This window comes from Oculina patagonica, chromosome 1, assembly GCF_052425735.1.
Source record: "Oculina patagonica isolate OP01 chromosome 1, crgOcupat, whole genome shotgun sequence".
In the NCBI taxonomy this organism is placed as follows: Eukaryota; Metazoa; Cnidaria; class Anthozoa; order Scleractinia; family Oculinidae; genus Oculina; species Oculina patagonica.
The window spans coordinates 29,540,053-29,556,212 of NC_135758.1; the positions used below are offsets into that span (position 1 = coordinate 29,540,053).

The window sequence follows — 16,160 nt, forward strand, 5'->3', positions numbered from 1 at the left end:
TAAACCAAAAGAAAACTTAAAATAATGTTGTAAAAAACGGGATTGGCGCAAGGAACGCGAGCGAAAAACGGTGAGGGATTGGGGCGAGAGAGCGAGGGAACCTTGCCTTTCCCCCCCACACCCCTCTCCTTAGTCTTTTCTCGCCGTTTCTCGCACTGCTTTCCAACTAACTGAACGCCTAGAACAGGTTTAAAGAAACAAGGATGGTAAAGGACGGGAATTACGAATGACGTAGCATCACATTGGAAAACTAGTACCGTTTTTTGAAAAAAACCTTCAGTTCATAGAAGAGTTTTCGCCTATTGTTGTTCAAATCACTGAGGAAGAACACTCCGATTGTGTTCACGTTAGCCCGTCTGACCATCGCATTACGTCAGGTTACTAAACGCGGGCCCAGTCAATTCTACTTGAATAGAAAACGGTACTTGTTCTCTTGACTTACTATATGACCTCAATTGCATAAAATTTGTATGATGTTTAAATGTATCTTGTTTCCTTCTGCGTACGTTTTGCCTTCTTACTAACAGCAATTTTATTCTATGTTCCGCTTTTTTTCTCGGTAGTCTTCTCTTAGCCTGTAGCTTTACTTCTGTCCTGTTGACTCACGTGACTTCCCGACATTTTACAAACCTGAACTTTAGACTTCTTTTTCTAATTCAAGATTATATTAAATATTGAATGTTGATTATTGCCAACTGGGATACGGATACGCTGACGACGAAATCGTACACTTAACTCGTAACGAAAAATGTCTCTTTTTCACTTTTGACTACTGATGAAGGCAGCACTGCCGGAACGTTTAGTTTTACATTGAACTTTACAGCGTTGAACTTTACAGTATTCAATGTTCACACTAAACTTCCTTGAAGAACTGACGTCGACGTAAAATGAAGTCAAACCGTTAGCTGATCTTTACTTTACTTTGCTTTGTTTTTTCTTCTTGTGCACGTTGCTTGGGTGTGTCTGTGTTTGCTGGTAATTGTTAGATGACTTGGGATGAGTATGTGAAGAACTGTAAGCAAGCGGTGACCCAGCGCCGGCAGCAGCAACAGCAGCAGCACTCTGATGACTCCCTGCACACACTTCCTGTTGAACTGCTTCAAACTTTCCACTTGCCTGGTGGACCTTTCTTTGACTCATCTGTAAGTTTCTTTTGTCTCATCACGGGTTTTAAATGAAACCTGTTGCTACTGGTTTTAACCAGTTCTACCTTGCTATGCTCTCTCCTAATACTAAGTTAAATGTAGCAGATCTTCAGAAAGCTGTTTGTTTATTGCAAGCTAATATTTTTCTAAAACTAGCCGATATTCTGTGTCAATGTTTTAACTCTTTGAGAGTCTGTTCACCCCCCTGATTGACTTTGCTTCCAAGATAAATGCCTGTAGTTGTAACCCCTGTTTCTAACCAGAATGCTCTTCTTTCGTCTGCTGGACGTTCTGTTTGCGGCGTCGCCTAGCAACGACCACGCGTGATGAGCGTTCGCATGATAAACACCGTTTAAGGTCTAACCAGCAGTCTGAGTAATGCTTTGTTCTAAGCTTTTAACATACCATGTTTTCTATTAAGCTTTTGTTGGTAGTTACTATATGATTAAAATGTTTAGATTTATTTATATCAATACAGTCTTGCTGCACTCTACTCTTTTCTCTTTGATTCTGATTTCTCTTCATGCCACTGTAAAACAACAGGCGAAACTGAACCTAGTTGCTCTCGCAGGCTAACAATACTCACATCAGTAATATTCGTTGGAGTAAGAACCTATTCGTGTTCACTGGTGTGTACTCTCGATGCTAAGGCTTAAACGTCGCATGAAATTGGAAAATGAATTGTTGTACCTTTAGGGAATCATTGTCTGTAAAGAGAACAAGCTTACGTTGGATTGGTACTAAACAAAATGTTACAATGATAAGATGGAAAATCGGTTTATTAATTTTCACTATTGTTGGCGTGAAAAAAGCTAGAGAGTTGATCGTCCGATGAATAAATGTCTTGTATAACTGATTGGAAACTAAATTCTCCCAGGAAGTATTCTGATACAGGGAGAATTCTGATACAGATCAGGCACGTCTTGTATAACTGATTGGAAACTAAACTCTCCCAGGAAGTATCGCAGAAAATATATGAATAAATTAAGGAGAATTCTGATCCTGATCAAGCACGTCTTGTATAACTGATTGGAAACTAAATTCTCCCAGAAAGAATCAGAAAATATATGAAACTTTTAAAGGAGAATTCTGATTCTGATCAATCACCTGTGTAAAATTCCGGAGGAGGAAGTAGCCACCCCAGTGTACGCGATATGAAAAAATCAGTGGTCAAGGTATTAAAGAATTTTCAAATCACAAAAACGCTAGCTTTTCAGTTGGCCTTGGGAATAAATTTCGAGCTCGTACATTGTACGTGCAAATGCAAATTGTTTCGCGGTTGTGCTGTCAACGTTCACTTAAAAAATTAACAATCACTCTCCTGAAATTGCCCTTCACTTTATATTTCCTAAAAGCAAGCAAGGTATCCTGACCACATTGCCCTTTCACCATCTGCCTTTTTTATGTGGCTTTGCACTCAATTTTTGATAATGCGATACGAAAGGAACAGATTGGGGGATTCACTGTGACATTGTGTTTTCGTATCTCGTTATATAGCGTGTTTCCTTCATGACGCGCGTGAATTTTGTTGTTTTTCCGCAAGTTGGATTTCATTTTCGTCGTGTTTATAAACTGAATTGCTCAATTATTTTGACTGGAAGAATATGTGTTATTGGTACGAATCAATGGGATTAATAATTAAACGCAAAACCACCGCTGTGATGGGTTAGAATGAAGTCGGTCAACAATGAAAAACTTTCAATTTTTGTGCGAGGAGATACCAATTCTCCCCACTTTCGGCTTCATTTTTGCCCTTCTATTGTTAACAATGTTCAAGCGAGTTTTATTGAACCTCTAGCCTGATCGCATTTTATTTAACACTTCCCTCAGGAAACTTAATGTATTTTCATCAAACTTGCCTTCTCGATGAACTTCATCCGTTTGTATGTTGTGCGAGGCGCTTGTTATTTGTAACAATGTGTAATATCTTCATTGTGTGATATCATTTTTCGTGTTGTTTGTACCTCTGTGTTAACGATCCCTTTATTTCTTTTTCTTTCAGGCTGCCAGTAAAGCCCGTGAACGAAACCCAGGTAGGAATTACCGATATATTTTAAATCTGTTTTATATTCAAATTGGTGTTTACTCTTTCATCCGGTTGACTAACGAAAATTGGGTATCATTCCTTTCTTCTTGAGAAAATAGAAAATGAAGTCTGTTTAGCGAATATGGTCATCTCATTAAGCATCCCAGCGGGTCCTTCTAAGCGAAATCCAACCGTCGCGATCCTAAGAATAATTATTTGCATTTGTTTGCGTAGTATAGGAAGCGTTTTGAGCGTTTCGAATAAAAAAACATAAAACAACATTGCAATTGAGTTGCATCCCACGAGACTATATAAACATTTTCTTATTTTTTAACCGTTTATTTTCGTTCCTTTAAAAGTGATTCAGTGTCTTCGGTTTAAGCTTGGTTTGTGATCTCTTGTTTGATGCCGGGGATTAAACTAGCTTGAGTAACTATTGTATGTACTACAAATTATACGTAACATGCACTGAACTCCCAGGAAATACACGTATTGTACTAAATATTTTATGACTCGAGGTGTTTCAGATTGTCTACGTAATTACATGTCTGAATTCTTTAATGAAGTTAAATGATGGTATTTTTGTGAGAAATCCTGCTGTCAGATGTAAATTTTGGCTTGCATGGGCCCAAAGAGGAAGATGCAACACTCAGGAATTAAAATCGTTTTCACTTTTGTTGAGCTCGCAAATCTCATGTCACTTTTCCGGCGTTGCCTAGATACATCGATGTCTTACGTAGAACTTGAAAAATCGAGTTTATTCCCAGAATCATTCTGTAAATTACTTTGTCTAGGAGCACGAACCTTTCCGGTCGGAATTTGACTTAGCCCGCGATTTTTCGTCGGGGTTGTTGCTAAAGGCCCGGCAAAACGAGGAAACACGTTTTCCAGACCTGTTTCCTCGTTTTGCCATGGTTCCATGTCGCGCGGAAACACGGAATTAAGTATCCTGACGTAAGCTAACGCCAGAACATTGGTAGTAAACTCGTGCTTTTTCTGATTGGACAGTAAAAATTGGAGACACTTTAAGTTGATGGTGATTTCCGGTCTCCGAGACCCGACTGAGCCCGCAGTTTTCTTCTCGAAGTTGCTAAGCAACTGTTGGCGGCTTGGCGCCAACATTCAGAGTATCGTAACAGTCGTGTACTCGCGCTATTTTTTGATTGGTTAGTAAAACCCGAAATCTTATCGAGTGCTTCAACGAAGATATCTCTTGACTGCCATTGCTTTGACCTATTTTTTGTGCGAAGACAATTCCTTTATTAGCTTCTATTTAACATGGTTGCCACAGGTCAGGAAATGGTTAGGAAAAACATTTCTTGAAGCTCATGGGTTGGGCGCGAGTACACGACTGTTACGATACTCTGAATGTTGGCGCCAAGCCGCCAACAGTTGCTTAGCAACTTCGAGAAGAAAACTGCGGGCTCAGTCGGGTCTCGGAGACCGGAAATCACCATCAACTTAAAGTGTCTCCAATTTTTACTGTCCAATCAGAAAAAGCACGAGTTTACTACCAATGTTCTGGCGTTAGCTTACGTCAGGATACTTAAAGCTTTAAAGCTTTTGACACTGTTGATCATGACATTATGTTAGTAAAGCTCAAGAACATAGGAGTAACCAGCACTCATCTGGCCTGGTTCGACTCTTACCTTTCTTCTCGATGTCAGAAAACAGTTATTGGTCAGGCCTCGTCTTCTACTAGAAAGGTGTCTGTTGGTGTTCCTCAAGGGTCAATTTTAGGGCCGCTATTGTTTACGATCTACATCAATGATCTACCTACCGTCCTTCGAAACAGTACTGTTACATTATTTGCTGATGATACGGCCCTTCACTGCTCTTCAGAATCAGGTTTAAGTTTGCAGACTATGCTAAATGAAGACCTTGTCATACTAGCACAGTGGCTTCACGAACACAAACTAACATTAAATGTTTCGAAATCTAAATTTATGCTCATCGGTGGTCCGAAGAAGCTTACTTATTTCAGCGAAGTGGCCTTGTCAATCAATGACAGAAGGCTGGATCGAGTTAATTCTTTTAAGTATCTGGGTGTGATTATCATCGAGAACTTGACTTGGACAGATCATATAGAAAACCTCCGTAGTAAGGTATTACAAAGGTTGGGCTTACTTCGAAGAATTAAGTGTTCTCTACCAAGAGATATCAGAGAACTTTTCGTTAAATCAACTATAATACGTCTGTTAGACTATGCGGATGTCACATGGGGAGACAAAGCCAATTTGACTCTTATGAAGAAAGTCCAAGTTCTGCAAAATTTAGCTGCCAAAATTGTGCTCGATATGCCAAGGCATTCATCTGCTACCGAGGCGCTCCAACAGCTTGGCTGGGATAATTTAATGGAAAGAAGAAGACTTCATAGATTAATTTTGTTTTTTAAGGCATTAAATGGCTTGATTGACTGGGATTTTAATTTTTATAGCTTTAAAGACATTCATAATTATAATACTCGTGGACGAAATGACATTTGTAGGCCCAAGTCATGTCGCTCCTGGGGCCAGAACCGTTTTATTAATCAAGCTGCTCACGAATGGAACATTTTACCCGACAAAGCAAAAAGCGCATTTGACATTTTAACTTTTAAAAGACATATTAGAAGTATTTGATAAGTTTTTTAATTTCTTATATTCATTTTTTAAAATTTAACTTTTTCATCTTCTATTTTTAATATTCACTTTTTAACCATTTTTATCATATTTGTTATTTATTTTATGCAGGGCCCCACTGAAAACCACCTTTTTGTGACGTGGGCTCCCTGCTAAAATATCTTTATTATTATTATTATTATTAAAACTCAGGGAATTTATTGAGTCGGGGAAAACTGAAATTTTGAAGAAAAGTTATAGTCTTTCAGGGAGAATTGAAATTATAACACCGCTGATTTAACACCAGTGAAGGCTAAAAGAAACTATTCAGATTACTGTGGTCTCAGTAATTTTTTATTTGTAAGGGAAGGCTGGGAGGCGCTACCATATCTTGTATTTATTTGGTCAGGGAAATTTTATTTTCGTCGGGGAAAATCAGGCAATTTTAAAAACTGATGCCTGTGGCTAATATGCTGTGTTTAGTTTTTATTCGGTGTCCTAGTTCCCACACTGAGCGATAGCGTGACTGATACGTATTATCTTTGACAAAAGTTTATATTTCCATGTATATGTTTTGAATATTTTTATACTTGAATTGAATTGCTGCTTGAATTGAAATATTGACTCTTTAATGTAAAACCAATAGCCTTCTTGAAAAATCGTGATCATTTGTAAGGACGCTTTTTGAAGTTTAGCGCGCTGTGATTTTCACAAAAGCAACATGATAATGGAAAAAAATTTCTTTATAGAAACTGATTATTTTGCGTTCTCCAAGCAATAAAGGAAACTACTAAAGCCAGGATATTGGTGTCATTAATGACACATCTCCTGAAGAAATCGTTATTTACTTATTAGCTCGAGATTGTAATTTGCAATTTGGCTTTGTCGCGACGAAGCAATTTAACGTAAAGAACAAGCTAAATATTTATTTGTTATACATTTGAGTTGCCATGAAGTTGCTTGAAAAGGCTTTGGATTATTTTAATTAAGATTGTCGCCTGGCTAGATGCAAAACAGAGCGTGTATATTAATTGCATCTAATGAAAGTAGAGTTTAAGTGAAAATAGCTTTGATTTTTAAAAAAATGGGTTGTGCGAGAGATCTGAATAGATCAGTTTGGAAGAATTGCTCGTTTTATTTTTCTGCCTCGCCATATGCACAGGTTGCATCCTTTCTAGCTGATAAATTTAGCCTTCTTAGCGCTTTAAATAGTTCGATTTCGCGTTCAGCTTCAAAACAATCTTTGTTTATTGTTTGGATGCATTAAAAAAGAAATCTGGAACAAAATTTACCCCGCTAAATGGTTTTTGTTTAATGAAAACGCTTCCCCGTGGTGAGACCGATTACAATGCGGTTCCCGCAGGTTATTCTCTATAGAGCAAATATTCAAGAACGTTCAGTTTGAAAAGCAATGAATGCGTTAAACGAATGCATTGAAGAGGCTACCCGTCTAGTAACGAGACAGCTGGCTGTATGTACACAATCTCAATTAGTTGTGTTTTTCTATTAACCATCACTTGGGGGATTTTTATTTCGGATGTTAGGTACTTAGAAATGTATTAAACTCGGACGAATTCTCGTCTGTCTGGCGCCGGCCTTGCGAAATTACCCCGCGATTGTTTTTTTTTTCCCTTTCCAATTCCGCGTTTATCTTTCTTTGTATATTTTCGCGCATCTTGCGCATAAATATTTAATTACCTGTAGTCCGTGGGCGCCCCATGTCATATCTGTCAAGTATTCCAAGCCGGTGTAGGAAGAGGCAGCCCGCTTTATGTTCTCTGGCGAGAAATGAGTTCACGGCGCGAGGAACGCGCCTGTTAGCTTTGCGGCGGGCTTCCTTGACAAATTTTGCGCGGGAAACAAATTGTGAACCTCATATGTGACCCCGATGTGGCCTGGTCTTAAAAACCTGAAATGGTTTCCGATGTGTATGAGTTTGACATACCGGAAGTGAGACTATTCTTCCGATTTTGCGAGCACAGAGACGAGAACGATGTCCTTCCAATCGGTAAGGAGCTGCACAGAGCTTGTACACGGTCTAGCAACAGCTCTATCTCATAGCCAGCAATCCATTTGAATTAATTTCTGCTCAACTAGACGACAGATTAGTAGGGCGATAAACTGATTGTCACTGTTCGTTTGGAAGGAGACACACACTCGCATGAGCTGACAACAGCTGCGAAGAAACTGTCTGTTGACATTTTCGTTTCTTTTCTTCCTTTTAGCCTGGGAAGGCCCACATCACCCGAGGAACCTTCTTCTTGGCGTTGTGTACACGGCAAAGGTAAGTAAAAGTCATTATTCATCACGTCTTATATGCGGTTTGTGGGTTTGGATAATTCCTGTACAAACTTATTGCACGTGCTAGCTTTGAACTCTATGTAGGCAAGACCTTTGAGGACAGATCGGTAGTTGTGCGAACTTTTGTCCATTTTTCGAACGCAGTTTTACAGACAAGTCGCAGAAGGTTTTTTTGCTTCAATTTGTTGTCAAGATATTCTCGAGCGAAAGTCACGACTCAACTAAATAATGTTTGTTTAGAAGTCCTTTATCGAAGCGTTCAAATTGTTAATAGTGTAACGCTTCTTTATTTTAACTTGTCTTCAAGTTTCCAATTGTATAGATCAGTTAGGACTTACCGACAAGTTTCTATATTTTATGATTGTCTGCCTTTGTTTTTGCGTGTTTCTATATCGATTGCGATCATTTTCTTTCAGAATTTGCATTCGAAAGGCCTTCTATTGTTTCTATTGACAGGTTATTCTATAAACAAATGGCTAAATGAAAAACTTTGAACTAACAAATTGTGTCGTACTTCCAAGTGATTAGAGATGTTTGAGAGATATAGATTGTGGTATAGAACATTAAAATCGACTTTTTTTCTTCCGCGAGAGATTAGCACTTTTTTTTGTGATGTTGTGTTGGGTTTTAATTTGCTGTTGACGAAGTGATTAATGTTTTCCAACACTTCGCCGATTCGTCTGTCGGCAATGTAATTCTTGGATTAACTTTGATAAAAGTGAGAATTACTAATGAGCTTGAACCTTTTAAGGCAGTTTCGCAGACGTGTTATTTGACTTTGTATAAGCGATGTTTGCCTTGGCAGATGATAAATCGTGATATAACACACAGACGTTCTTTAAATGTTTATGTTAATTTTTGAACAAGAATTAGCACTTGTTCTTTTTTACATAAAATTCTAATAAAACTACATAAGACTTGGAAAGTATTACGTCGATATCCTAACTGCTTTTGAAGCATAAAAACTGTTTGATTTCCTGACGATTCTTTACCTCTTTGAGAACAGCTTAACTAAGTCTTAGCTTTACAATACAATACTTCACAGTACGACACTTATATTATTCACTTCCTACCAGGGCTTTTCAGTGATAATCACAGTGCAAAAATGGGCCGTTGAAACTGCTTTCAAAACAAAAATACAAGTTCTCATTTTTCACACTTATTTTGCCTTTTTTCTCTTTAGTACCTGGGCTCATCGCAAATTATGTCGCCCCAGTCTCCGAACAAAGCTGTACGGATGGAACAGGCACAAGAGGCCGTGGGTCGAATTAAGGTAGGACTTGAGGCCGCCTGTGGAGTCATTCTCGTCCCCATAGATCTTTTCGTTTCTTATAGCTTGCGGGGCCTTGGCATGAGAAAGGGCTCTTGGGACACAGGATTTCCAGTCCTAGATTCTAGGACTTCCGGTCTTCATGTATGCAGTCATGATGTCTTTAAATGAATGTACGAGAGAGTCATTGCGTTCTTTACTTCCGTTCAGCCATCAAACAAATTTGAATGGTAATTAAAAAATCCTATGTCCCCAGAGCGAGGCTACGCCGGCTAAGAGAAGCGACAAGGGCTATGGGGACGAGAATGCGCGTGAGTGTGAATTTTGGAGGAGGACAAATTGTGTGACGAGCGAGGAAACATCGCGTAGGAAGCTAGCCACTAGGGCGTTTATTCACAAGCTTCAAAAAACTTTGTTGACTGAGTAAATGAATTTGGTTGTTTTTGTTCATTGTTTTTTCATTGTTCAACAGGTGCCTGAAGGTGAGGATCAACCCACCACTGACGTAGACCTGTTTATCTCCACTGAGAGATTGAAAGTAGTCAACTCTGCAACGAAGGTAACTTGTTTTTTATTCTTCCGTGAATTGGTTTCCACCAGCATTAAGGTGTCTGAGAGAAAAAAATTTAGTCGAACCTTTCCTTATTTAGGACACATTCTTAATACGGGCAGTTGACTCGGTATGAACTCACATATGAACTCTACCTCTGCAATATGGAAACCTCCATCAGGGCTCGAGACTACTTTTTTCTAGCTAGCCTGTTGGCTAGTGACAGCTTTGATTTCACAAACCAAAACCAATTTTCTACTAGCCCGAATTCTCAAGCTAACTTAGCCGGGTAATTTCAGCGTTTCCACAGTCTTTGATAATTTTATACGTGACAGTGTATTTGTGAGCTCTGTTCTCTCAGAGTCGATTTCGATGTATGGTTTTCTTCAAATCAAATTCCTGAACCTACTGGCCAAAACTCCATTTCTGCAAGCCTGTGGCTAGCTGGCTACCGTTAATCTCGAGCCCTGCTGATCACTCCATTAAACGCACACTCGTCTCTGTCCCTTTGACGTTCGCATCAAAGAGGTGCGACTAAGTGCACACAGAAATAAAAACCCTGTGCTGCGTAGGCATTGTTTATTCATGTTCACTGCTTTCTCTTTCAACAGGAAGTCATGTTAGATCACGCCCTCCGTACCGTGTCGTTTATCGCTGATATCGGGGACGTTCTGGTATTAATGGCTCGTCAGCCCCCTGAAGAACGCACCAAACAGGAGGTGTTGAAACCTACGCAGATCCTGGCGAGTGTAGGAACAGCACAGACCGACCACAAAAATATCAAGATCACCTGTCATGTCTTCCAGGCTCCTGAGGTTTGTGGTTCGATAAAATAGTTCATTTAGTTCATTTTTTCGCTTTGATTTTGTTTGAAGCCGAACAACTAAACGATCCGCCATATTGATAACATTTTAAAACAACGTGAAGAAGGCCAGTGAAACTGGTCGAAACGTCGATTTTAAAGTATTTTAACCTCAGTATTTTCTTCAGGCCCAGGTGATAGCCAAGAGTATTGGGCAGGCGTTTAATGTGGCTTATCAAGAGTTTTTAAGACAAAATGGACTGTCAGACGAAGTAATAGAGGACGCCGAGTACAACGGTGTGTTAGAAGCACAAAAAATACTCGGCGAGGATCTCTCATTGTTGTCCGATGAAAGTAACGCCAAAGAGGTAAGTTAAATTGAGCGTCTTTTCAATATTAGCCCTATTGTTTTGTCTTTCTCTCTACCTTTGCTACTTCACTGTTGTTTGGTTTTTATTGTGATCGCTTATAGTGATGATATGAATATTTTTTGCTACCCCGGATGTGATACGCCTCCTACTAAGCCGAGGTTTTTGGGAATCAAAGATTGCGTGACGAGTGGAAAGAAGTCATAAACAAGACCTATGATGAAGCTGAATTTATGGCTGTTAAAGGGACATGGGCAGCGTTCTTACCGCGCTGACCTGGACACTAGTTTTCACGTTTTGAAAAGAGACCACTGTGGACTTTTTTCAAAACAAACCTTCAGAAATCTGCTTCAATCTTCTCAGTGTTTCACTAAATGGGAAAATTTAGAAAAAAAAAAACACTGAGAAGATTGAAGCAGATTTCTGAAGGTTCTCTACGCGTATTTTGATTTCGGGTTAAGGTGGACTTTTTTCAAAACGTCAACGCTGACCATGTCCCTTTAAAGGTTGAATTTTGGGAACAGTTATTGGCTTGAAATGAAAGAAAATATTGAAATGCATGGTTTGCTATTCCCATAACAACTAGAATATTACTTGTGAGAGCAAATGCAGCGATTGACAGATGAAGTTATGTCTACATTACGAATGGGACATCTTAAATAACTAAACCTAAGTTTTTCAAGTTAGTCTTGCGTAATCCATCTATTATTTTGAGATCAAATTCAGACGTTTTGAAGTTAATTTTGTACAGCTGGGCCCACTGTAAAAAGAATGGTATTCTTTAGCTCCCTTAGATTGATTGAAATGACTTTTTTTGTAAACGTTGCTTTGTCTTAGGTAATTGTTAACAAAAAGCCGGCTGAAATGCTTGGTGTAATGATAGTGGAGTCAGGCTGGGGATCCATGATTCCTTGCGCCATAATTGCGCATCTGGCGAAAGACGGGCCAGCGGCCAAGTCTGGCAGGCTCAATGTAGGAGACCAGATCCTCTCGGTCAACGGTACAAGCTTGGTCGGCCTCCCTTTGTTGGAATGTCAGAATATTATCAAGGTAATGACAGTGGTGATGTTAGGTTAATTGTCGAAATATAACCTGATAATCGTGTTTCACGGAGGGTTATATGCCCCCCCGGGGGGGGGGCAACCCTATAGTGGACTATACGGGAAAGCTCTGCCCGAAAGGTGTACCTTTTTCAGGCTCTAGGTACAGTATTCGGATTTATAAACGGGTAGGGATTTCACGAGTTGAAATATACAAAAGGTAGGTTTGTGAAAGGGTTACTATTTTCCTTCGAAGGTACCTTTCCTGTCGATGTGGTATATGAAAGGGTAAGGCTTTAGACCTCGGGGCGGAGCCCCCGCGTCTAAAAGTTTTGCGATTAACCCCCCCCCCCCACACACACACACACACCCCGCCGGGGGGGGGGGGGTATGCGAGACTAAGCTCGTTGGAACACTTCATTCAAAGAATTTTAATTACACTTGCAAGAGTTACTCTGGAGTATAAAAACAGAAGACCATAAGAAATGTTCTTGAATTGTGATCGAGTGTTTCTTTGTTCCCATTTAACAGGGTATCCGTCCTACCACTAAGGTAGTGATGAAGGTGGTTTCATGTCCTCCCACTGTACAAGTAGTGGTCAACAGACCGGATACCAAGTATCAGCTGGGATTCAGCGTGCAGAATGGAATGGTAATGTAGTCTTGCTCATAGGGCGCTTTGCTAATGACTGAAACTAAAGTAACAACAGGACGAATCACTTCAGTAGCAGGCAAATGTGGTACTAAACCAATCGGTTGAATGGCTGATTCGTGTTCTAGACCAGTCCATTGAGAAAGGTTCTTGGACGAGTCCCAAAAGCTCTGTTTCCATTTTACTTGTTGGACTTGACTTGTTTGACAAGAAATCTTATCTCCCTGTATGGGATGCACGGTTAGCGCGACTTCGGATCGAACGGTCCGGGTTCGAGCCCCGGCCGGGGTCATTGTGTTGTTTTCTTAGTCAAGACACTTTACTCTCATTGTGCCTCTCTCCACCCGGGTGTGTAAATGGGTACCGGCGAAATAATGCTGGGGGGTACCCTGCGATGGACTAACATCCCATTCAGGGGGGAGTAGAAATATTCCTAGCTGCTTTATGCTACAGAAACCGGGATAAGCACCGGTAGTATGGGCCACTTGGCTCGAGGCTCCCCCTCAAATTAACCCACAATAATTTTTATCATTTGCTTTCTTCAGATTTGTAGTCTAATGCGTGGTAGTATAGCTGAAAGAGGAGGCGTTCGAGTGGGTCACAGGATTATTGAGATCAATGGCGAGAGTGTGGTGGCTACGTCGCACCAGCATATTGTAGAACTCCTGGCCACTACAGTGGGAGAGGTACGTGACAATATGATGCTGTCCGTGTAGTGCTCACATGTTACTCACGTGCTGCACGTGAGATTGGAATGTTACTCACGTGGTAACGTACTACATACGTCTTATTTTTTTTTTTTTTTTTTTTTTTTGGGGGGGGGGGGGGGGGTTGGGGACAGAGATGGCGCATTGGTGAGAGTGCTCGCCTCCTACCAATTTGGCCCGGGTTGGATTCCGGCTGGTACCATGTGTGGGTTGAGTTTGTTGTTGGTTTTCGTCCCTTCTCCAAAGGTTTTTCTCCGGGTTCTCCGGTTGCATCCCTCAACAAAAACCAACACTTCAAATTCCAATTCGGTCTTGGATGAACGTACTCGTCACCCTGACATGTCTTTACGAGCTCCTGAGCACTTCTGTGTGACGTGGGTAAATAAATTTCCGGGTAAATTACATTTACATTTTCATTGCGTTGTAAGAAAGGACATGGCGACCAGAAAAGAGAATGATTTTTGTGACTGAGTTACGTTTTTTCCTTTCTCTTTAGATTCGTATGAAGACGATGCCCGCCTCAATGTACCGCCTTCTAGTTGGATTGGAAACACCTCAACACATATGATCTAATCAGAGAGAAGACTCCATTCTTACAATACAAGCGCGCCGCTTTAAAATGACACGACTTCAGTCACTCAAGTGGAGAGATGATTTGTCACGCAATCGAACAACCTTTGTCACGCAGTCCATTGCGCCTTGATATTGTGACGAAAAGGGTGGAGTTTGTAATGACAACCAGGCGCAGGGCGAATGAACGAGTCATACATGAAGTAGAACGATCTCTGAACACATAATTGACAAGAAACGACAGAGATTTGAACAGAGTAGCATTCGAGTAGCAAGGCCCTTACAGCTCGTTTCCAGGTTCTTGCTTACACTCCACTGCATAGGTCCTGGAACAAATTATTTAAACTGTACGTAGCCTGCGTGGCAGGCGTCGTTAGTTTCTAGAAAGAAACGCGAAAGGCGCAAGTTTTCCTCGCGCGGCCTTCTCGCGATCGCGCACTCTTTTACGCGCGCTAAAAACTACACAGACGCCTGCTACGCAGGCTAAACTGTACGTCGCTCAGATATAAATGGGTAGAAAGCAAATCGTTTGTAGATAATAGGAGAATCGTTTTGAATTCTTGAATAAGGGATAAACGAAAAGCAGAAGTAATTATTTATTGGAGTAAAACATGCCATTGCAACATTTAAAAGCTGTGGTGCACAATTCCTAACAAAGATTAAAATAAGTACGTTTAATAGGTTTTAATAGGTACGTCCTCGCGCTTAAAAAAATCCGTTGCTTAAGTGTTTTTTTGGAATCAAAAATGCTTAACGGTTTGACAGTTTGTCATTTTCGAAGGTGTATTAATGTCTTTTCTGCGCGCTCAAAGGTAGCGCTTGCCAGACTTTCTTCAAATGGGATTGATAAATAAAATGCGTTGCTTCACCCGCGCTCATGTGAGAAGTACTCGTTTAAAAGCAGTAAAATCGCTGTTTTAGGTTCGCAAAATCCGGGATTTATTTTTGCATTATTTCTATTTTTGTTTCCTTTGTTTTTTCTTTACAAGATCGATCAAGAAGCGAAAAAAGCGAGAGGAAAATATAACCTTGCGACACACAACAACTGTTTCCACTCCCTCTCTCTTTTGCTCGCCGAGCAAAAATAGAAGTGGGACTAGACAGAGGCGACTTCTTTACTTGGCAGTTTTCGTCACGCAGTCACTTTCTGTGTTTTATTTTCTGATAATAATGGTAAATTTGTCGTAATTGCCGTATTGAACCGGGGACTGCAAGATGCCACAGTTAAAAAATAACTTTCCTCTTCTTTATGTTTCAAAGATAGAAAAAAATTGTTAATAATCTTAGCAAGTGGAAAATTATCAATAAATTTTATTTAAATTGTACGTGATTTTTGCTATTAAATAACGAACATTAAACGCATTCAAGTGAATCAATGGTTTTCCAATAAATGGAAAACTTAAAAATATTGAAGGACTGTCCAGAATAAAACATAATGAAAAATTTTAAAATGTTCTCTAGCTAAAAAAAATTACAGGCTTTCGACTTTCTGTTATACAATCTTCGAAGGGTAAAAGTAAATAAACAAGAACATTGAGAAGCTTGAGAAGCTTAAAATCGGGCGCTTTGCCTTGAAAGGCAGGGTTCAGTACAGCAGAAACCACGAAGCAGTTACTTAAGTTAAGCACTCAGTCCGACTTTTTGTGTAAGTCACAGGGCTTCATGAGCTGTATTAGTGTGCATAATATAATATCTAGAACGTTGTCGAGATTGCATTATTACTTAAAGACATGATGGTTTCAATTTATAAATGTATCTCACACAATACAAATAAACGATTGAAGTAGACGAATAGACAATGTAAAGTTTTAAGACTTAGCAAAGTGCAGTGTATTGGTAATACTGTAAGGTGCGGTTTCACCTGAAGGTCGTGTGCTTTTCGGTATTTTCCAGGCATTGCACTTTGATGGGACAGTACTACAACTGTTTACCGGGGAACTACTATTGTCAAGAAAATGATCACAACTTGTTGATGAATGATTGAACATTTGTTTCATACCATTACTGTAATAGCAATTGATGAAGGCTTTTAGTCCTGAACCAAAGTATAAGGACTGGGAAATACTGAAACCCATTATCAGCCACCTTAAACGGAAATATCTTGTTGGTGTTTCAAGGAATCCAAGGAAA

At 39.9% G+C, this 16,160-nt stretch overlaps 1 protein-coding gene and 1 pseudogene across 2 annotated transcripts in view; one reads left to right on the forward strand and one right to left on the reverse strand.

Moving 5' to 3' along the window:
* Window positions 1–621, reverse strand: part of LOC144628839 (uncharacterized) — a 5,267-nt gene extending 4,646 nt beyond the window's left edge. The window contains exon 1 of the mRNA XM_078487326.1: window positions 588–621. Coding sequence (XP_078343452.1) covers window positions 588–621 — 34 coding nt within the window. The remainder of the gene's footprint in view (window positions 1–587) is intronic.
* Window positions 1–15,355, forward strand: part of LOC144662593 (uncharacterized) — a 55,666-nt pseudogene extending 40,311 nt beyond the window's left edge. Inside the window, exons 5-16 of the transcript XR_013572478.1 lie at window positions 987–1,142; window positions 3,148–3,178; window positions 7,997–8,055; window positions 9,256–9,345; window positions 9,815–9,901; window positions 10,504–10,707; window positions 10,883–11,062; window positions 11,900–12,112; window positions 12,634–12,753; window positions 13,299–13,439; window positions 13,957–14,390; window positions 14,534–15,355. The product of XR_013572478.1 is annotated as an uncharacterized LOC144662593 (transcript). The remainder of the gene's footprint in view (window positions 1–986; window positions 1,143–3,147; window positions 3,179–7,996; window positions 8,056–9,255; window positions 9,346–9,814; window positions 9,902–10,503; window positions 10,708–10,882; window positions 11,063–11,899; window positions 12,113–12,633; window positions 12,754–13,298; window positions 13,440–13,956; window positions 14,391–14,533) is intronic.
* Window positions 15,356–16,160: the final 805 nt, after the last annotated feature.